A 23718-nucleotide genomic window follows, 5' to 3' on the forward strand; every position below is an offset into this window, starting at 1 on the left:
TCATTGGAACGAAAGCTAGAGCGTGATCCTGGTCTGCGTCAACGAGTAAAACAACAAGTGGATGGCTATATCGAAAAAAAATACGCTCACAAAGCATCCAAAGAGGAACTGGAGACAACCAAACCGAATCACACCTGGTACCTTCCTCTGGGTGTCGTGGAAAACCCGAAAAAGCCAGGAAAAACACGCCTGATATGGGACGCTGCCGCAAAAGTTCAAGGTGTGGCACTTAACGATTTGCTGATGAAAGGACCTGATCTTCTTGTACCTCTGTTGGCTGTATTGTTGAGATTTAGGCAGTACAACATCGCCATTTGCGGTGATATAGCTGAAATGTTTCATCAAATTCGGATACAAGAAAAGGACAAACAGTTTCAGCGGTTCCTTTGGCGAGACAATCAGAGAGATGAAGTGCAAGTGTACGTCATGGATGTCGCAACGTTTGGGGCGACCTGCTCCCCATGTATAGCGCAATACATAAAAAATCGGAACGCACTCCGGTTCACCGAATCCCATCCACGAGCGGTTGAAGGCATAGTCAAAAATCACTACGTCGATGATTTTCTAGATAGTGTGGAGACCGAAGAAGAGGCGGTTGAACTTATAAGTACGGTGAAAATGATTCACGCAGCCGCGGGGTTCCAGATTGGAAAGTTCCACTCGAACTCTCCGACAGTACTATCGCTCCTGGGGGAATCAGCAAAATCCGCTATCAAGTCGATGAATTTGGACAAGCAGGGAGAAACTGAGCGCGTTCTAGGCATGGTGTGGTCGACAACGGAGGATGTGTTTACTTTTGATACGGCGGCCCTACCGAATATACAGCAACTAGTAAAGAGCAGTACCGTCCCAACAAAGCGTCAAGTTTTGCGAGCAGTGATGACCCTATTTGATTCCCTCGGATTAATTGCTCATTACGTAGTACATGGAAAGATACTCATGCAGGAGATTTGGAGGTCCGGAACCGATTGGGATGAACCAATAGCTGATTATCTTCATGATATGTGGTACCGCTGGATCGAGTTACTCAGCCAATTATGTAACGTGAAGGTTCCTAGATGTTTCTTCAGTGGAGTGAGACCTCATGCACTTCAGCTCCATGTATTCGTTGACGCCAGCGAAATGGCATACGCTGCAGTAGCATATTTGCGACTGGATAAAGGAACTGGCCGAAGATGCGCATTAGTAGCAGCGAAAACCAAAGTTTCACCATTGAAGCCATTGTCAGTTCCTCGACTTGAGCTACAGGCTGCCATGCTTGGAACGCGACTCACGCAAAGCGTCATCTCTTCATTGACACTACCAATCGAAAGCCGCTATTTCTGGTCAGATTCTTCTACAGTCCTGTCATGGCTACGGTCGGAGCATCGGCGATACCATCAATTCGTGGAATTCCGCGTCGCTGAGATTCTTTCTCTAACGAGCGTTGACGAATGGAGGTATGTTCCTACAAAGCTGAACGTTGCCGATGATGCAACTAAGTGGGGAAGCGGTTTCAACCTGATCAGCGATGGTTTCAAGGTCCGGCGTTTCTGTACGATTCCGAAAATTACTGGCCATCGAACAACAGGGTAATTAGCGCAACACCAGAGGAGCTGCGACCTATGTTTCTGCACCAAGCGAATGCAATGCATAGTTTGTTTGATCTAACACGTTTTTCCGACTGGAACCGACTACTAAGGACTGCGGCGTATGTGTTTCGAGCAGTATCAAAGTTCAAAAATCAACGAACTACGGGTGGCCACTACAGAATACTACAGAAAGAAGAATTCGCGATGGCAGAAACAGCGTTGTTGCGACAAATTCAGGCTGAAGCATTCCCGGATGAAGTTGCTCTATTGAGTAATAACACTGAGAAACAAATTGTGACGAAGTCCAGTCACATATACACACTGACTCCGTTCTTAGACGACGCAGGTGTTATACGAATGGGCAGCCGCACAGAGAAAGCACCGAACCTAGCTTATGAAACAAAATATCCCGTTATCCTTCCTAAAACCACACTGGAACTACACTTCTAGTGAATATCTTTCATCGAAAATATCTTCACGCAAATGGAGAAACGCTACACAATGAAATTCGTCAGCGGTACTACATACCCGGCCTTCGAACAGTAATTCGCCGAGTTACACGTAATTGTCAGATGTGTAAAGTAAAAAAGCAGTTCCACGTCCTCCGATGATGGCACTGCTCCCCAGAGCTCGACTCACACCATTCATCCGACCATTTACCTTCTTGGGAGTCGATTACTTTGGGCCTCTGGAAGTCAAAGTGGGAAGAGCAACAGATAAAAGGTGGGTGGCACTCTTCACATGCCTGACTGTCAGAGCCATTCACCTCGAAGTCGTAAACAGCCTGTCTACTGATTCCTGCGTGATGGCGTTTCGAAGATTTGTGGCAAGAAGGGTGCACCAGCGGAGGTGTACTCCGATAATGCAACAAATTTCATTGGGGCAAGCCGTCAGTTGGCCAACGAAATCCGTGCCATCAACGAAGAATGTGCATCTACCTTCACCAATGCTCAAACAACATGGAGATTCAACGTTCCCGTTGCACCTCATATGGGCGGACCATGGGAGCGAATGGTCAGATCCGTAAAACTGGAATGAAAGCCATCACAGAGTCAACACGACACCCGAGCGACGAGGTTCTACAGACAATACTGCTGGAAGTTGAAGCCGTAGTTAACAGTCGTCCGTTAACATATATTCCTTTGGGATCGGCGGATCACGAAGCTCTCACGCCAAATCATTTTCTGTTGTATGGATCTAGTGGTATAAAACAACCAGCTACGCTGCCAACTGACGACGGAGCTGCATTACGAAGTGGACATAAGTTTGCTCAGCGATTAGTGGATGGATTTTGGCAGCGATGGATTCGGGAATATCTCCCGATGCTGAGCCGACGATCGAAATGGTTCGACACGGTAAAACCGTTACAGGTAGGAGACATTGTGGTCGTAATGGACGACAAGGTAAGGAGTTCGTGGTTAAAAGGTCGCATCCTGGAGGTAGTCAAAGGTAGAGGAGGTCATGTAAGGAGCGCTAAGGTCCAGACAATCAAAGGAGTATTCACGAGAGCTGCGGTCAAACTGGCAGTTTTGGACATAAAGAAGGAATCCGAAGAAGCCACTAAAGACAGCGCTGCAGTAGACCCGTTAGTTCACGGGGAAGGGGATGTTGTCGCACCCACTGTGCGAAACGATCAGTCGGATGGTGTAGTGAAACAACTGGTCACTCGCGCGCGTATCTATTGATTACCTACGGCCGAGGGGCAAGAAGCACAAGACAGGATTGTTTAGAGATACATATAACAAAGGCCGTCAGAGTAGTTCGTTTTCGCTGATGACTATAGAGCAGAGTGAATGGAAATCAATTTATTTGAGTTTGAGCTAGTAGTCGCAGTTGTTATTCTAACATATTAAAATAATTGTAATAATACAACACCATAGAATTAGTGGTTGAATTAGAACCCGTGGGTTTTATCTAGACGGTGTATTGATCGGCATATCAGTAAGGTGGCAGTGGTTATCAACTGACTTGGGAATCTAGTACGTAAATGCACTTTATATGAAAGTATGTGAACTCGAATTGAAATTTATTATAGAATTGAACTAGGGCGGTTGTCGACGTAAGAAGGAGTAGGAAAGTTTCAAAAGTACCGAAACACAGAAATGTGAGTAAAATTAATTATCCGTATATCCCCGAAGTATAATTTAAAATATAATTGCAGCTATGAAGTTGCCCAGTACAGCAGCTATCTGGATCGTGTCTGTATAATCACGCTTTCCCCAACATGGCCGAAACGGTCGTTTAGCCAAAAGGGTCATTTGGCCGAAAGGGTCATTCTCCCGAATAGGTCATTTGAAAAATGAGAAATTAGGAATGAGAAGAGAGACGTCTCACTCTTCATTTTTCTCTTCTTCTCATTCCTAATTTCTCATTTTTCAAATGACCTATTCGGGAGAATGACCCTTTCGGCCAAATGATCCATTTGGCCAAATGACCCTTTCGGCCTAATGAACCTTTCGGCTTAATGACCCTTTCAGTCAAATGACCCTTTTGGCCAAAAGACCCTTTTGGCCAAATGTCCCTTTCTGCCAAATGACCTTTTCGACCAAATTACCCTTTCGGCCAAATGACCCTTTCAGCCAAACGACCCTTTCGGCCAAATGACTTCCGACCAGATCGGTCAAATGGCTTTCGGCCGAATGAGTTTCGTCCAAACGACCCTCCTCCGTGCAAAGTATCTAAGAACCGAAAATGAACACGATCAAATGCGCACTCCACATCAAGCATGCCCGGTGGCAGGCTTTGAGGGTGGCTGTGGAGGATCGCACTTTAGACGACCGAACGCACGACACTAACACACAATCCTCCAAACACTAACTATTACCAATTAAAGACATACAAAGGGCTTGCTAACAACAGACGAACTGCAATGGGCGACTACTTTGATTCTTCGCATACTGGGACAGCCCTTGTCCAAACATGGAATAAACCTCTCAGTCATTAAAATGATGTAATTGATCATAGGTGTCTTCAGCGAAGTTTCAATATACAGTATTGCCGAGGCTATCTTAATGATGTTATAAAGAGGTTTCTCTTATAGAGCATGATAAATCTTAAAGTGTTACTAGGGATGTTTCCGATTAAAACGCCTGCCCGACTCTGACCCATCGCATAAACAACATTTGTGAAAAATACTGTAAATTTGCTGTAATTATCGCTAGAAATTAGTTTTTTTAAGTGAATCACCGTCAAGAATCGTGTATTTTGCTATTATCCCTGATTTTTAATAATATTGAATAGTAAAAGTGTTGCTAAAGTACAGTTATTGATTAAATTATATTGTTTGATCTTTCTTTTCAAAATAAGCAAATTAATTTGGAAGTTTGATTTTTTTTAACAAGGTTCATCGAAATATGAGATATTGAAATTAAGTGATAAACAATTTCTCTGAAGAAATTACAGTTTAAAAATGCTGTTTGGCCGATTTAGCGCATGGGGCTTTCATGCGAATAACGCTAAAAAATGTGATTATTGACCAAAACGTCAGCATTAATGTGTATCAAAACATCGCTGAAGACAAACCTATGGTCCATTTAATCATTTCAATGACTGAGAGGTTTTTTCCATGTACAGGGGCTGCTCCAGTGTGCTCCGATTAGTACAAGTTGAATGTTTTGTTCCGGAATTGAAGATAGCTTGAAGATAGCAGAGAAACATCAGATCAGAAGTTACTGCCACTCGAGAACCTGCTGCCGTTTATCGTTCCTAGCGATAGCCTACTAAGAGTAGGTGGCTGATTGAAACAGGCTCTGGTTCTACGAATACATCCGTCAAGATATGCTGCCTGAAACCATTCAACTGTTTCAACATTAATGCGGCATCTACACCAAGCCAACCTTTACATCGGCCGACGAAGCCTTCTAACCATATAGAGAGACGGTGTTACTGGTCTTTGAGAATGAAGAGTATGATTCGATGTATCTCCTGTTACCGTTCGAAACCAACCAAATCTACCCAACTGATAAGAGATCTACCTGCCGAACTGGATTGGACTTAGTCCATATTTTCTCCGCACAACATAACCACAATGTCACACTCAGAATGTCGGAAAATAACACAGTGAAAATAGTTCTCAAAAGCAATCTGATGTGGAAAAGAAGGCGAGGTTCGCAGCCAGCAAGGTGGGTCGATGAGTGCAAGACGATTTGCGAACCCTTCGTGGACTGCAAGGTTGGCTTTTTAGTACTGCAAAGGCCACTCCGACCTCTGGCCTAAATAAATGAGATGAAGTAAGTTCCATTTTCAAAATATCACAGCGAAATGTCAAACGATAAAAATTTAATAAATTGGCATATTACGGATGTTTCGGATCTTCCAGAAAGCCATGGTGGACATGTGTAAACCACAACATCAAATTCATACTCTGAATATAAAAACAAATGCATAAAAAAAAATCCTAGTGCTTTACGATGGAATTTATTAATTTGCCTTTTTTCACAACCCATGGCTCGCCTATTTTCAGCAACAAAAAATGGCTCGATTATCCGGAGTGAAGTTTGTAAGGTATCCAATCATGATTTGAACCAAATGGCGGGTTTCAGACGAGCCGGCAGAACAAAGTTGATCTATTTTATTAAAGGGACATGTTAGAACTGCGATTTCTAGTTTATATGGAAGCTTAGTTCATTATCTTTCTAAAAACATCCTGGGTGCACATATTTATGCTTAGTTTCATTTAAAAAACTTAATAATTACATAACTTTGATTCGTACCATGATTTGAACTACTGCAGCAGCCAGCAGCTCCTAAATATAATACTAATCACATGCATGAAACGCTGAGGAAATCTATAGAAAAGCAAATTCGTTTTACTATTCATCTTCTCGCATTAGATTAGTAACTCGAAACGTGTGAAAATCGTTCAAATTATCGATATGAAAATTGCAATTTTTTCATATTGGAAATGTAAACAAAATGCTCTAGCTAGGCGCATGCAGCGCTCCTAGCGGACAGCAGCAGAACATGACTGCATTTACAAGTTCAAACCATGGTCAGTTTTTACCTTGTATAAATGTTACTATTTCAACTATTTAAAATTGTTTCTCAATTGAATTATGTACGATTGCAGATAAAAATAGCGTTCTTTTGGTATATTTATCTCACTCCTGTGTCATAAAATGCGTTCTTTACGAGCTTTTTGAAATTATGCCACTGGTGGGGGGGATGTAGAGCAAATTCAGGACGTTTGTAAATCGCTTTATTTTATTACTTAAACAATATGTACGAATGTTTAAATAAACTCTATCACTTCCAGTATACCTAAATATGCTATTCATACTGTTTTAGGTTCATTTCCTGTCAATGAGATGGTAATTTCTACTGATTTCAAAATGGTTCAAACCATGATACGCTTTTCACTAGTTCAAACCATGATTGGATACCCTATTTGAAATATAACAAGGAAAACATTTTTTTTGCTTTGGATATATGAAGATATGGAGACGCATGATACGACATCGTTGATGTATCAAATATGTATTATCCCAATCAATATTGTGGAGTTTAAGTAAGTTACCATCAGCGTGTGATAATACATTAACACCTCAGCGTGTCAATTGGTGAGCAGCAAGCCATGACTCGTCCTGTTGTCGGATCTCGGTGGTGTGCACACGCACCGACGGAGAGCTGCTGTCATCGCATTTCGCTCCAACCATTCGGAGCCACACAAATATGAATATTCGGAGATTTTATCACCAGTTAAATTCCAATTCTATCGCTATATGAATTAGAAAATTCTTAATAATTATTCACAAATTAAGAAAAACAAATACGCTTTCTTGGTGTATCATGAAAATACTAAATTCATAACATTTGCTTTCTACGAAATGAATTGCAGATCAAAAAGGATATAAAAAAATTGTATATTTTTCATTAAATACATCAAGTTATATACTGGAATTGACTCGTTTGTAATTATGTTCCAAATTAATAAAGTCCTATCATCATGTGCACAGTTGATTTCACCTTTAACAATAAAAGCAATCGATTCTGTCGTAATTCATGAACCGACTCCGTCCGACCGGTTTGTTTTTAATGAACTTGTAACCCTCGGGGCATCGACCTGGCTTATCGACCAAATGGAACGGAAGGCCTCCGATGGTTGACGCCCGTAAATGCACAACAAACACAATTTCCAGACCGATAAAATGTTGGAAAAAGGAATGCCCGAGAGGCAATTTCATCAATTTCCTCAGCCCACATTCCACACGCACACGATTCCCCAGTTCGGTCGAAATTAAACTCTGTGCTGCAATTTGTGCATCACCGGACGGAAGCATGCAGACGATGTCAACTTACCAGCTTTCCCGAGGAGCCGTACTTCTTCGCCCGGTCTTTCTCTAGCCGGAGCAGGATCTGAGCGTTCTGTTCGCACGTGTACGTGTGCTGCCGGGGATTCTTCCTATCCAAGCTGTACTGATAGAGTGGCCTTAATGGATTCGGTATTATCTGGAAATATTAGGGGGAAACAAAAACAACGAAGAGGTGTTAGAGGGAAATTCCGGGAAAAGTGCTTCGATGGTGGTGGCCCCTATGAACGGAGATTTTTGGCTGATGCAAAGGTGTTTATGGGGTTTTATTGGCTCAGAATAAACGCCAACCAACATTTGCCACAGAGAAAAATGTTGGCATCTCTCTGACCGTGTGGTATCTCTCTTCCTCGCTCAATGGTATTCTCTGAGCTTTTATACAAAAATGTAAAGCCTCTAAATTAGCGATCCCTGTCCTGAACGAGATTTTTTTGACTTTCTTGTGCATAAAATATGCAGGGCAAGCCACGTATCGAACGAATACATAATCGGTAAATTGACTTATGAACCTCACAGTTTATATTTATAGGATTATAATGCTGAGCTGCAAGGTGGCAATGTCCCAGTTGAGAGGCATGCTTCCAGCAGAAACAAAAGAAAAGAAGGAGCAAAAGTGATTGCGTAAATATTTAATGGATTTTCGTGGTAAGATTTGGGTCAACGTTGTAGCCTCACTTTGTTCCTCTATCATGGTTGTGGAAAGAGGTTGTTGTTGTGGTCAAATTTTCTCACATCAATCAGCATTTCCGGTTTTATTACAAGTTTCGTTGAAACAGGGCTAACATATTATTCGTTAGGATTTCAACAGCACAAATAATTTCGCCCAAGTTTATCAAAGAGTTGGAGGACAAAGTAGGAACATGTAAGGAAAGCAGCTCGGCTGAAGGATAATATATTCAATTATCACTTATCAATATAAATTAGCTACAGTCTTTAGAACAATTAATACTGCAGTTTGGAAACTATACTCAATGTTTCTTCATTGGACCTTCTGGCACAAAATAAAAATAAAACCCTTTTCAATAATCATAATATGTTCTGTGTTGGCGGATTCGAAATCAACGAAACTTATTCATTCGTCATTTGCAAGCTCAGTTTGATTCTCTAGCTATAATCTTCGAATCTCTACTTGGTATAATATCCCCTACTGGAACGTTAGCGTCTCGCAGCTGTTCATTAAACACTTCAGTTTCCGGCTGCAAAACTTCGGTGTTACAGCAGTTGCAAACTCCTTCGGTGCTACACCAGTTGTAGCTTGGCACATCCGACGGCAACTGGCGGACATCATGGAGGCCGCACCGTTGAAGCTAGAACAAAATCGGTATATCCCTTTTTTATCTGTAAAAATTGACAACGTTTTGAAACAAAAATCAGGTTTCGGACGCAAAAATGGACATAAAGCTTGCGCAGAAGAGCCATTTTCTGATAAAAATCAAAAGGGTTGTACAAGACACGACCGAAAGTTAGACGTTGGGCAACGTAAGGACATCGTTGCGATTGATTTGTTCTACCGTGACCAAGCGACTGTGTTTTGTACATTGAAGAAAATTCTTCTCGGATCAGCTTTTTTTATATAGAAAATTGGTCTTGAAAAGAAGACGAGCACGGTGGTCCAGTTTCAACCGCTTCTGCATTATAAGCAAGAGGTCGTGGGTTCAATTCCAGGCTCGTCTCTACTGTTATAATCTTCCACACTAAAAATTCCAAAACCTTCCGTGGCATCTAAGATAAGTCGTACAGTCCTCTGCATCTTTCTTAAGTAGGTGTCTGACTAACCATCCTTCCCCTTCCTTAGCATTCGCCAGGACGAGGTCAGAACAGATCTGGACTATTGGAGGTATTGCTTCCATCTAAGAGATAGTGTCTAGTCCCAAATCAAAATCTGTGGTATCGGATGAAAGTAATGCTACTCTCATACAATAGTCCAAGCTTGTATGAGTACAACCTACGAATTTGTGCGAATTGCTCAATGCTACTACTAATGCTAATGCTAAGGATAGAAAGTTGGTGTTGAGAAAACTGATTTACCTATTTTCAATAATGCGCCTTCCTAATCACAAACAGCAGCAAAACCTTGCCATTTATGCGAATTAATTTGTGCAGCGTCTGATGGAAAGATGGAAACTTTACGCCATCGAAGCGAAACAGGCAACAAGTAAACTATCGGTTGCTTGTTCGCCTCGATGGTTTCTGTTGCAGTAGTAGCAGCAACGCGGCGGAGTACATTTCTGCAACGGTGGCATCTAAAGTACCCTCGACTGGAAATCAGTGGAAGCAGCTCCCAAGCCACACATTTCTTGCAAAACCAAACTATATAGTGATTGGGAAATTAATCGGTTCTTCTCAGGACCAACATTCTATGCGAGTTTTGTTCAAAGTGCATATTATTCGCTTGATAAAGGCAGAATGTTGTCGTCCGTAGCAGCATAACAAGAATTTCTAATGAAGTAGGGACACGGCAGGTATTTTCGTCTGTTCGTCATAGTCTTGAAAACCAATGAAAGAGACGCTTTATTGTAAAACTCATACGTACCAAATCGTAAGCTCAGGAGAAACGTTCTGTTATAGTGGAGTTCTAGCAAATGAACGTTGCTTTCGTTGGTTTTAGCCCCTATGACGATGGACGGAAATACCTGCCGTGTCCCTAGTCATATTTGACAACAAATAAAAATTGACCCGGTTGTGGGCACCTTCATTATATGTTTATCAATCCTTTCGGGACAGATGGGTCATATATCTGCATACATATGCCCAACGTTTTAGACTGTCTGTGAAAAATCACAAAAGAGAGTTAGGTCCCCATTTTCTTCAGCAAAAATGTGCATCAGGATGTCGGCTTCATAGGTAAAATATCGGAGGTCAAGTTTGACTATACCCTGACGAACCAGATATCCAAAACCTTGGGAAGATTTCGCTTCTGAGAGTAAACAGATGAATCTATCTGAAATGTTTGGATCCTATACAACATTGTTTGACAATTCAAACAATCAATTAAGTTTAGTCATCTTTATCGTCGAGACAGTGATGAATTTTCAGGAATACGAGATGCTCAAGGTTCTCCAAAACGTTTTCGAGTTCCAGCAGGACCGGATTAAGGAGGGAGGGAGGCTCCTACCGCTCACCGGATAGCATTCAAGCATCGCTGCACACAACAACAAAAATTTGTAATATTACATCGCATTCGATGCACATCATCGCTATCGTAATTCGCATGTATTATTACATCTGTTTAGTGTGACAATTTTTCTTCTAAATAAAGCGATGTAATCAATTTGAGGTGTAATATGCTTGAAGTAATGATTAAAGCGACGTAAAAAAGGCCAGGAGAAACCTCGCTTTTGGCAGCTAGGTTATGGGGTGAATAAGTATTTCATACTTTAAAGGGAAAAACTTTTGAAAAAATACTACCTTTTAAATTATTTCTTGAAAATGTGTACGTTTATATACAGTACAAACAAACAATCTTACAATTCACAAACACATTGTATATTGGAATGCGTAGATGCTTAGTATTCAAATTTTTGAGAATTTTAGATCTTTTGGTTTTGCAAATTAAAATTTTAATTTTTTGAGATTTTTAGATCTCTAGGTTTTTATATTTTTAGATATCTAGATTTTAAGATTAGTGTTACTTTAGTTTTCTTTAAAATGAGATCTAAAAATTTTAAATTTTTATATTTAGACTTAGATTTTTAGATCTTTAGATCTTTAGATTTTTAATTTTTAAGATTTTTAAATTTTTAGAATTTTAGAATTTTAGAATTTTAGAATTTAAAATTTTAGAATTTTAGAATTTTAGAATTTTAGAATTTTAGAATTTTAGAATTTTAGAATTTTAGAATTTTAGAATTTTAGAATTTTAGAATTTTAGAATTTTAGAATTTTAGAATTTTAAAATTTAAGAATTTTAGAATTTTAGAATTTTAGAATTTTAGAATTTTAGAATTTTAGAATTTTAGAATTTTAGAATTTTAGAATTTTAGAATTTTAGAATTTTAGAATTTTAGAATTTTAGAATTTTAGAATTTTAGAATTTTAGAATTTAGAATTTTAGAATTTTAGAATTTTAGAATTTTAGAATTTTAGAATTTTAGAATTTTAGAATTTTAGAATTTTAGAATTTTAGAATTTTAGAATTTAGAATTTTAGAATTTAGAATTTTAAATTTTAGAATTTTAGAATTTTAGAGTTTTAGAATTTTAGAATTTTAGAATTTTAGAATTTTAGAATTTTAGAATTTTAGAATTTTAGAATTTTTGTATTTTTGCATTTTTGCATTTTAGAATTTTAGAATTTAGAATTTTAGAATTTTAGAATTTTAGAATTTTAGAACCTTAGAATTTTAGAATTTTAGAATTTTAAACCTTAGAATTTTAGAATTTTAGAATTTTAGAATTTTAGAATTTTAGAATTTTAGAATTTTAGAATTTTAGAATTTTAGAATTTTAGAATTTTAGAATTTTAGAAATTTTAGAATTTTAGAATTTTAGAATTTTAGAATTTTAGAATTTGAGAATTTTAGAATTTTAGAATTTTAGAATTTTAGAACCTTAGAATTTTAGAATTTGAAAATTTTTGAATTTTAGAATTTTAGAATTTTTAGAATTTTAAATTTTAGAATTTAGAATTTTAGAGCTTTTAGAATTTAGAATTTTAGAATTTTAGAATTTTAGAATTTTAGAATTTAGAATTTTAGAATTTTAGAATTTGAACCTTAGAATTTTAGAATTTTAGAATTTTAGAATTTTAGAATTTTAAATTTTAGAATTTTAAATTTTAGAATTTTAGAATTTTAGAATTTTAGAATTTTAAATCTTAGAATTTTAAATTTTAGAATTTTAGAACCTAGAATTTTAGAATTTTAGAATTTTAGAATTTTAGAATTTTAGAATTTAGAATTTTAGAATTTTAGAATTTAGAACCAGAATTTTAGAATTTTAAATTTTAGAATTTTAGAATTTTAGAACCTTAGAACCTTTTAGAATTTTAGAATTTTAGAATTTTAGAATCTTAGAATTTTAGAATTTTAGAATTTTAGAATTTAGAATTTAGAATTTTAGAATTTTAGAATTTTAGAATTTTAGAATTTTAGAATTTTAGAATTTTAGAATTTTAGAATTTTAGAATTTTAGAATTTTAGAATTTTAGAATTTTAGAATTTTAGAATTTTAGAATTTTAGAATTTTAGAATTTTAGAATTTTAGAATTTTATTTAGAATTTTAGAATTTTAGAATTTTAGAATTTTAGAATTTTAGAATTTTAGAATTTTAGAATTTTAGAATTTTAGAATTTTAGAATTTTAGAATTTTAGAATTTTAGAATTTTAGAATTTTAGAATTTTAGAATTTTTAGAATTTTAGAATTTTAGAATTTTAGAATTTTAGAATTTTAGAATTTTAGAATTTTAGAATTTTAGAATTTTAGAATTTTAGAATTTTAGAATTTTAGAATTTTAGAATTTTAGAATTTTAGAATTTTAGAATTTTAGAATTTTAGAATTTTAGAATTTTAGAATCTTAGAATTTTAGAATTTTTAAATTTTTAGATTTTTAGATTTTTAGATTTTTAGATTTTTAGATTTTATTTTAGAATTTAGGATTTTCAGATTTTTAATTTTTAGATTCTTAGATTTTTAGATTTTGAAATTTTAAGATTTTTGGATTTTTAGGTTTTAGATTTTTTTTAGATTTTGGATTCAAAGGTTTTAAAATTTTTGAATTTTCAGATTTTTCAGATTCCAACGCTTTAAGGGGGAAATAAAATTTTATTATCAAATGGCGAAAAGGCTCAAAAACTTGCTTAGCAGTTCGAGAGTGCCCATAATTTTAGCCTAGGTCTCACTAGTCCAATTGAGGATCAGGTCACACGAAGCTTCGAAGACATTCTCTTCCAAAATTATGTTTTTGACCCTTTGTTGGGAACTTATTTGGATGAAGTGAGATCTATTACTAGAAAATTTAAAAATATGAAAGCCCCGGGTAATGATGGTATTTTCTACATACTTATCAACAAACTTCCTGAGAGCTTTTCATCTTTTTTGGTTAATTTATTTAACAAATGTTTTCAATTGGCATACTTCCCAGATAAATGGAAAAACACCAAAGTAGTTCCAATTTTGAAGCTGGACAAACATCCAGCTGAGGCTACTAGTTATCGCCCAATCAGTTTGCTTTCCTCAATAAGCAAACTGTTTGAAAAGATTATTTTGAATAGGATGATGGTTCATAATAATAACAATTTTATTTTTGTTGAAGAGCAATTTGGTCTTCATCATGGGCATTCAACCACTCATCAGATAATAAGAGTTACGAATTTGATTCTGCTCAACAAATCTGAAAGATATTCGACTGGAGTTGCTCTTCTTGATATAGAGAAATCATTTGACAGTGTTTGGCATGAAGGTTTTTCTCTGTACATTATTAAACTAATCCAAAATTATTTATCAGATCGCTCACTGCAGGTAAATTATCAGAATTCTAAATCTGATAGATTACCTGTTAAAGCTGGTGTTCCCCAAGGCAGCATACTGGGGCCCATATTGTATAATATTTGTACTTCTGACTTCCCTGATTTACCACCAGGGTGTCAAAAGTTTTTGTTTGCCGATGACACGGGCCTCTCAGCCAAAGGGCGAAGCCTGCGTGTCATTTGTAGTAGATTGCAAAAAAAGTTTGGATATTTTCTCCACTTACTTACATGCTACAATTCTATCTGAGAAAAATCCAAACTACCAGAGGCAATTGAAATGTATTAATAATTACTAAAAATGTGATATAGCAAATAAGGATGATAGTGTTAAGAAAACACGGAACACCTAGTCTAAGAGATGAATGCATGTATTAGATAATTAACAAATAAAATCAGTTTAAAGAACCTTAGAAGTAGGCAATTAATTATGATTGAAATGCGCTTTGTAGGAATGGGAATGGTTGGTTCTGAATTTTTTGTGGGTTTTGAAAGAATTAAAGTTTCTAATAGTTCAATTGATAATGAATTGCTTCAATAGATTTGGAAAATTGCGGAGAGTTTGCGATACGATTGATAATGAAATCTCGAAAATCAATCAAAAAGGAGCTATTATTGTTTGAAATCTCCCCTAATTTCGTGACGGTCTAGAATTTGAAAATTTTCGTTTTGCACCCTGTATCCGAGTCTTCCCCTTAGACGTAGTTTACGCCGAAAGCATGTTACCCCCGATTGACGCTATCAGTCTTTCCCTGCGAAGGATTAAATTCGAAGGGAAATAAAATTTTCGTAATGAATAGTACTGATTAAGGAAAGTCTATGTCTATAATTTCTCGTCGCTCTGAAATTCTTTTCAAGGGGTGCATTTTGAACTTACATTTTTTACGATTTATTTATATATCTTTATTAATGAGGTTTTCGGCCCTGGACCGGTTCGCCTCGTATTTTCTACTACATAATTTATTATTTAAAAGCTCAATTACATAGTTCCAGAAATGTCTATATTGTAGCATTTTGACCATGAAGCTAACAGATCACCTTGATGCATTTGTCCGTAATGGAGAACTCGGTGAGAAAAATCCGAAGATAAAGTACTCTAAATCAATGTCGGTTCCATGATGGGTCAGTCATCACATTAACCAACTTTTTGTTACTCACAGGAACGATAATGATGATGGAAAAGGCACCCAGGAACAGATTTCGGTGTAAACACAAAAAAAGGCAGAGAGGGATTCATTTTATGGCTGATATGCTCACCAAAGCTAATTCAACAATGAAGAGATCTATCGTGTTAAATTAACGCGTGATGAAGGTATCTGTTGTGTCACCTGGAACTGCCGCAGACAGAGCAGTGATGGATCATCGTGGTGAGTAAAATAAAAGAAATGACAGCTTTCGCCTGAGCACGTACTGATGTTGTCAGAAGATAAGAGCAAAAAATCCAGCTTTTTCTCAATAATAACTCCATTATCTCGGGTATGAAAGTCACTTAATGACTGGTGGAATGCCTTTAGTGGAAAGACGAGTTTGCACTATTCCATTGAGTTTTGCCATGCAATTGTAATTTGTACGGCCTTACACTAGAAAACGTAATGGTAAGCCAAAGTCAATTTATAAGAACATTGATCCAACAGTTGCGTTTTCATTCACGAGGGTTAAATGGCTTCTACTAATGCTTTATTTTAATTTGTAAATCCTGAGATCAAAGCACTTGACAATCAATAAAGCTGCACAACTGCAGTCCGCAACCTACATAACATCCATATTTGGATCATTAGTCCTAGAATAAACTTTTAGCTTTCTGTAAGAAAGTATCCACATCCCCTTCCCCTTAATTGTCTTTGCGTTTCATTTAAGGTCAGTTTTCAGTTTTCTAAATATGTGAGGGTTAATTTTTCTGAAGAGTAATCTCAAATGCAAAAAGCTACCGCAGAGAAGCAAATAATTCAATAATCTTAGTAGAGGTGAGCCAGCCTAGGGCTGCAAACCTCTATAATAAAGATATAAAAAAAAAAAAAAAAAAAAAAAAAAAATAATCTTAGTACAATCGAGTCGTTTGCCCTGTGTGGATACCAACTATAACCATAACAGCAATCCCACAAAGGTTAATTACTGCTATTTATCCGATGATTATGGCCCTCTGGAGGGGGTTCTGCACTCAACGAGATTTACTTTCCACCGATTCGCAGCGCCGTGTTGCGGGAGAGAACCTGGAAACAGATTATATCAGCCTATACCAACCCCTACACCGCCACTTCTGCCATTCCCAGCCCATTAACCTACGGGATTGTCAGTACTCACCTCGGTATCGGCATCGCAGCTGCACAGCGACAAAGTGCTTAATCCGCCGGCACCACGCTTGAGCGAGTTCTTGGTCCCACTACCACCACTAGACGAGTCCTTGTTGTTTTTCAAGATGGAAGAACTAGTGTTGTGACCAGCAGAGACGGGTCGGGTTAGAGTGGCATTGGCTACCACCGTCGTTGACACCGGATACTGTTGGTATTGCTGCTGCTGCTGAGCGGATGACGATGTCTGGGATGGGGGGTGCTGATGATGCTGATGCTGGTGGTGGTGGTGGTGATATCGATGATGATGTTTGTGCGAATGATTCTGCGGATGTTGATAGTCCGACTGTGACGAGGAACAGGTCGAGTAGCTATCGTTGTTCAGATCCGCAGCCACTGAGGCTGCAATGGAGGCGTATTTGCTATACTCCTTCAGTTTCTGCTGATGGAGCAGAACCTGCGTTTTTATTGAGGACTCGTTGGTGCTATTTACATTTAAATTGGATTTCCCTCCGTAGCTGTTACGAAGCGTGTGAAAGCGTTTAAAATCGTCAGCCGTAGTGTTGGCGGAAGCGACGGAAGTGGCATCCGGTTTGACAGTGGTGGCGACCTGCTGCGCCGGGGAGGCCGTTTGCTGGGATCGCCACTTGCCGGATCCGCCGGTGGTCCCATTTCGACTGACCGTTGATTGCTGCCCATTGTTGTGAGTCGGTCCGGAGGCCGAATACTCACATTCGCTGTAGGATTTTTTCAACCGTTGATGATAACTATTGTTACGCTTGAGCGTACTGGAAGCACTAGGAACGCTTGATTCGATTTTTCCGTTGTGCTTCAGATAACCTGTACCATTGCGGTTGATGTCGGTCATTTTGGCGCACTTTTTTGTGTATGCTAATATTTCCGTATGTAGAGCATATGAACATTCACCACAAGAGTACTGCTCGTTTCTCGATTATGATCACAATTTTCTATTCCGTGCCATGCCGACACCACTCATATCTACTATCACCGATTTCACTGATTGGGTGCACCTGGGAGCATAGAAAAGTTGATTGAAATGTACGGGGGGTTTTGTGCTGGTATTACTGAATGGTAAATAAATCGAAGTTTAGGTCCTTTACTATGGAAAATCACATTAGATATAACGCGGTTGGTACAAACAGAAACGTCATTATGTAAATATTTTGTAATGAAAACATTTGCGCTTTCATTAACTATGCGGTAAAATGCACGGCTTCAAAACAGACCATGTTAACCGGTGCATGAACAGTTCTTGTCGCAGTAAATAATTGTGAAAGTAATAAACACAAAACAACGATATCCGATATCAGGAAACTTAAATAAATCGGAATGAAAAGTTATTCCAAAAAGAGTAAGCGTCATGCTCATTTACAGGGTGTTTGGTTTATCAGAAACTTTATTAATTCAGCATTGAAGAACCGAAATCCAATTTGGTTTTCTTCAAACGTAAAGCCTCTTTATCGTCTCCGCAGACAGATATCCGTTTCCATCAATTCACTATAACGAGGTAACTACCGCATGCTTCCCTCTATTACGCAAACCTATCTTTTCCCCGCATCAGGACCAACTGCCTCTAATGACCATAAAATTGATTTCTTCTCTTCCCGATAAACCTCCTGAAGCAAATCGACGGTACCTCCGCACTGTCGGCAGAAAAAAAAGAAATATACTCGGAAACAATCGCAGAAGATTTATTCAATAAACGATTCCTCTCTGGCCCGGTGACGGTGGTCCTTTAGTTATTCGCCCATTCCCTACGATACGACCGACAACGACCCGAAAATGGGGAAATTTCCTATCTGCTCATATTTTATCTGATTCAACAAACCGGAAAATCCAAAGTCGTCCTCCACCTCTGCTGGCCGCCTTGTTGAGAGTGCGCCAATTCGACGATCGCATGAGGAACAAATAAAAAACCTTCTATGTATTCACCGTCGTCCGTGTCCCGTCGTTAGGATTTCTTGTTCACGTGAACAACTGGGAAATAACCACCCGGAAAAAAGGGACATCCAGGAAAGTGCTTACGTTCGGCAAAGTCTGAGCTTGACCACTCGCTGTGCCGCTACTCCCCGCACCGACCGGTCCGAGAAGATTTGCATTATTTGCACTGTTACGGTTCACAATCAAAGCACACGGTTCCCAGACTGCACTTCACCTGCGATTGTAGAACACTAAGAATTATTATCGACTACCTTCAAGGTAGGAGAATAAGTTTCATTATGAATTCACTTGGACGAATTGGGTCGGATTATTAGGAAGGAAAGTGATCCGTAACTGTAGATGAAGTGTAGTTGTCGACTTCGTCGTCTTTGTTCTGTTCAGATTTTCTTTATTTGGGGCAGCAAATATTTCTCCCAAAGACAGGGATTTCAAATCCAATTTACATGTATTGAAACTTGGGGTTTGACAAAAGATTTGTGTATAATTGAGACCACAATTGATAAAATATTAAAAGGTTTCTATGGTGTTAAGGTTATTCTGTTTAAAAAAATCAGTTTTTGGACTGTTTTGTGAAGATAATCAGTCTGAGGTTGGTTCATCTCGTATATATTTAAACTAAAACTCAGGACTAAGAATAACAACGGAAAATTTTAATTCATGTTACGGTTGAGGAGTTCCGACTCAAAACATTACGGTGATTTGCAATAATTTAATTAAACTACTTTTTTCAGCCAGGATTGACGCAAGTTCGATCGCAAGCCAGTTGTTCAGTAGGTTCGTCAGTGTCCATAGCCAGGTCGTTATATTTTGTTGAAGAAGCAGTCCTTAAGGACGGTAATGGTGCTTCGCTCATAGGATAGAGGTTGAAAATGTGACTTACTGATATTTATCATTTACATCCATGCCTCGTAATAACGGAGGAAATTACTGCTACCTGGCTCATGGGTGACGTTATTGTGTCCACGTCCAGTGCGAAACCGAGATAACAACACTTGCCAGTTGAAGACCGTAGATAATCCGGCTGTGGTAATGACCGCGTCTGAAACACGGAACTTCTTATTCTATGCTTAGACATATTCTTGATCATAATTAATGGCATTTCTTCCGCGCCTTTTCGAAATGATCCCTGAACGTCAGGTGCCCGTCTACTGTAACAGAAGTTTGGCTCTCTTTTCTCTGTGGATGATATTCCCGTCTAGGGAGATGGGCAGGTGGGGAAGCCAATGCTTGGGGTCGCATACATTAGAGATGGTCGGGTTCGGGTCGGGTACGGGTTTGTGAGATGATAAAATGTCGGGTCTGGATCGGGTACGAGTTTAAAAAATAAAGTATTGAATTTTTTTTTATTAGTTTCTGGTAATTTTAAGGCTTGTTCGTTGTTCGGGTCCAGCTCGGCTTTAAGACTGCAAAAATTGTCGGGTACGGGTCGGGTTCGACTTGGCGAGCGTGGGGCGTATCCGAGGATGGAGAGATGCGGCCTCGAACCGTGCATTGTGGCGTCAAATTGTTGATTCAGTGTTATCTGTTTACATGTTAACTAAATAAATGAATGGGTCGGGTTCGGGTTTGGTAAGATTTTTCATTCCGGGTTCGGGTCGGGTCCGGGTTTGAAAGGAATTTCTAAATCGGGTTCGGGTCGGGTTCGGGTTTTACAAAATGTGAAATCCGACCATCTCTAGCATACATGAGTACGGATACATTTACCAGCTGACATTTCGTATCCGGCGGACTTTGAACATTAGCCCACTTTACTGATGGCAGCCTGAACTTTTCTTCGACCTGGGTGTCTACCAACCGTGATCGACAGGATATCGTCGGCATACACTTGGATTAAAATACCCCTCTGAAGATTAGCAAACACTTCCTCCGCCGACACCAAAAAGAGGGCTACTGCAGAGGAACCTGGAACACGAGGATCTCGGAAGCTAGAGCTGTGCTGGTTGTTTTTTTTACGGAAAGGTTCAAAGTACTATCAGTAAGAAGTTGAAAATGTTTCGCCTGAGAATCCACCACCAGAGCTCTGTACAATATCATCTATGGAGTGTGATGTTCTTAGTGCGTCTTTTGCACTGTATGCAGCTAATGTGCCGCTACAGTTCAGTCTTCATCTACTCGCTTCTGATGCCGTATAAGAAGTCGATCCAGGATCTATCCTTCCCTCACGAGTGGTTTATCGCCACTTATTCCGGGTGGTCTAGCATGCGGAAAGGAGATCAGTTAGTTCGTGCTGTCGGGTAGCAGTCGTTCTTTTGTCCTCTCTATGGCTCGAAGTGCTTTGCACCTATTCTTGATAGCCTTTCTCGCCGTATCAGTCAATCAGTAGACAGCTCTTTGTCTCGGGGTTGGTCTTTGCATTACCCTTCCTCTGTGGTCTGCGTCCGTTAACCACAGCCGGTTCACGATTGAACTCGAGGATCTATAGACACATCGATGGCTGATTCCACGAGTCATCTCCGGAATGTGGGAAAGCCGTCGTTCAAAACGATATTGGATTCTGTGGCTGCACTTTCATAATAACCAATCTAATATAAACTTTTATTAATATTTATTGAACGGCTACGCAGTCTTTGAATTTCACACCTAGTTTTTTTTTCGTTTCATTTCATCGGGTAAATAATTAACTTGATGTGAAATTATAAGACTAACTAGCCGTTCGAAAGAAAAAAAATAAAATCTGCAGTTGATCCATAATAAATACATATCTTGAAAAAAATGTCAACTATGATAATTACTATACACTATACACGCCGCAAAAACTATAACACCAAAAGTATATTGGAAACTCCATAGAATTTAGTTTCCCGTGGTACTTTCATAATTAAAAAAAAAACAGAAGAAATCCTTGCTTATATTTAGGAGAGTTTCCCAAGGAAATTTAAAACAATTTTTTGTGGAAATTCATAAGAAACTTTCTCCAGTCCAATCCTAATTTTCCAAAAATTAAGAAGAATTCGCATTCGAACATTTCCCGTGGAAATTGGGAAGTTTTTCCGTGGAAATTTAGAGCAAAAAATCGTTCAAGTTCAAAGGATTGTCCGTAGATTTCCAAGAAACATCAAAAAGTTCTAATGGAAGTTTAAATACCTTTTTTTTCATATCACGAAAACTTAAGCTCATTTTCTACTTCAGGGGTCTTAACGACATATGAATTAAAATCTATATACATAAAAATGAATTTCTGTCTGACCCTTATAGACTCGGAAACTACTGAACCGATCGGCGTGAAAATATGTGTGCAGAGGTTTTTGGGGCTGGGGAAGGTTCTTAAGATGGTTCGAGACCCCTCCCCTCTTTGAAAAAGGAGGCTCCCTTACAAAAGAAACAATAATTTCATCATAACTCGAGGATTAATCAAGCGAATGGAACCAAATCTGGCATGTGAAGAACCCCTCCCCCTTCCGTACAAATGAACCAGAAATTGCTGCATAACTCGAGAACGAATCAGAGAATAAATCAATTTCAGGCGAAACGAAGTTCGTTGGGTCTGCTAGTATATTAATAAACCAATTGTTTGCATCGGAAGCGCAAGAATAGAAGTTTCATATAAGCGCTTGATAATCATATTTGATTGTTTGTAACCATCAACACCTAATGATTTTTATCCTGCCAAACTTTTTCTCAAATTCCGAACACTTTGATTCAAACTCCAAGCGCCACTTGGAATGCACTTCAATGCCAAATTTCAATATTATCTCATTGTTGAATAATTCTAATTAGACATTTGCGCCACCGCGTCACGTTGCCGCCGCCATTAAAAGTGAATCGGCGCTTCGATGGTTATGAAAGGGCTATTGAACCAGTAGGGTTTTGAACATTTTTACAAAAGTATTTTCTAGTTCTTGCCCGAAATACAGCTTAAAATCAGCTCAATGCTAGGTATACTGTTGCCATCCAATGATTTCTAAAAAGATGGGAACGGAACGCACTATAGGATTTCGGGCGGTCATTAATCGAAAATGTCATGTCTTCCGAATTATTTTAAAATATTTTCTCTCCATTGTCAATACTCTAATTAAGAGAAATTCTGAATTTGAAGTCTCTAGGTGCACTAGTTCCAAAGATATAAGGTGGCAAAGTCAGAAATGGGTAAAAAAGTTAGCAAATTTTCTGAAAAAATATTTTATTTTCAACTATTTATTGAAATATTTTTTAAATGTTTTTCTTCAATGTTAATACATCATTACAAAGGTTATTGTATAAGCTTTTAAATGGTGTGCAAAAACTAATGGTTACACTGTGAAAAAAATTGAAAAAATGCGGAAGCAATATTTTTTCCAAAAACGACGCTATTTTCAACTTTGATAGTGAAGAACTTTTTTCCTCAGGAATCCCCAGGTTCTTTTATGATACACATCAAGGACAAAGCTTCGACTAAAATGTCCTGAAAGAATTTCTTGCCAGTATTTGCAATTAACAGAGTTAAGTCACTCTGATTTTTTTCATTTGTTTTTTACCGTGTTTTGCCTCTCTCGTACTCCAAGGTTAATGCTCATTCCAAAACGAATGTTTGATAGAAGGCCCGGGGACCCCTAGTGGTATATATCAACTAACTCAGCGAGAAGAATCGAGGTGATGTCTGTATGTGCGGTGCATGCGCGTCTGTATGTATGTGCGCAAAAGAACGCAATCGCCATTTAGATACTTATTTGTGTCCGGTTTTCTCGCAACAAGTTTCCTTAGACGCGCAATCTAGACCAATCGTTTCCTATTGAAAATGAGTCAGACTGAACTATGCGCTCAAAGGGTATGGTCAAAATACATTTATTGGTAATAACTTCGACTTTATTTATAACCATTTGAGCTCATTTAATTAACTTTTCAAAGGAGTAAATGAATAAAACCCCCAATGCAATGCAGCACAACGGTAACGGAAGGATTTAACAGTTCGCTCATATATTTCCTGTCAAATTTTACTGTTTCCGTCGCCATTCCGCTGAAATGCGTTTGGGGCTTGAGTGGTTTGAGTCATTCTCTAAACCTAATTTTCTGAGCTATTCATTAGCTACTGATGGAGAACTAAATATGAGATTTCATAATATGTAAATATTTATAAATCTCCTGGAATCAATAATTCCCGACATGTTTATTGCAAAAGTAAAGACGAACAATATCTTAGTTAGAAC

At 38.1% G+C, this 23718-nt stretch overlaps 1 protein-coding gene across 10 annotated transcripts in view; it reads right to left on the minus strand.

Moving 5' to 3' along the window:
• Positions 1–23718, minus strand: part of LOC134212990 (uncharacterized) — a 310126-nt gene that overhangs the window by 165939 nt on the left and 120469 nt on the right. For 9 of the 10 annotated variants that reach the window (XM_062691416.1, XM_062691413.1, XM_062691410.1 and 6 more), the window contains 2 exons: positions 16647–17664; positions 7869–8018 (listed from right to left, as the gene is read on the minus strand). In XM_062691416.1, the coding sequence (XP_062547400.1) occupies positions 7869–8018; positions 16647–17501 (1005 nt within the window). In that variant the 5' untranslated portion in view covers positions 17502–17664. Of the gene's footprint in view, positions 1–7868; positions 8019–16646; positions 17665–18482; positions 18659–23718 lie in introns of those variants that run through there. The other variant, XM_062691411.1, reaches the window with a different exon arrangement.

This window comes from Armigeres subalbatus, chromosome 2, assembly GCF_024139115.2.
Source record: "Armigeres subalbatus isolate Guangzhou_Male chromosome 2, GZ_Asu_2, whole genome shotgun sequence".
Taxonomy (NCBI): Eukaryota; Metazoa; Arthropoda; class Insecta; order Diptera; family Culicidae; genus Armigeres; species Armigeres subalbatus.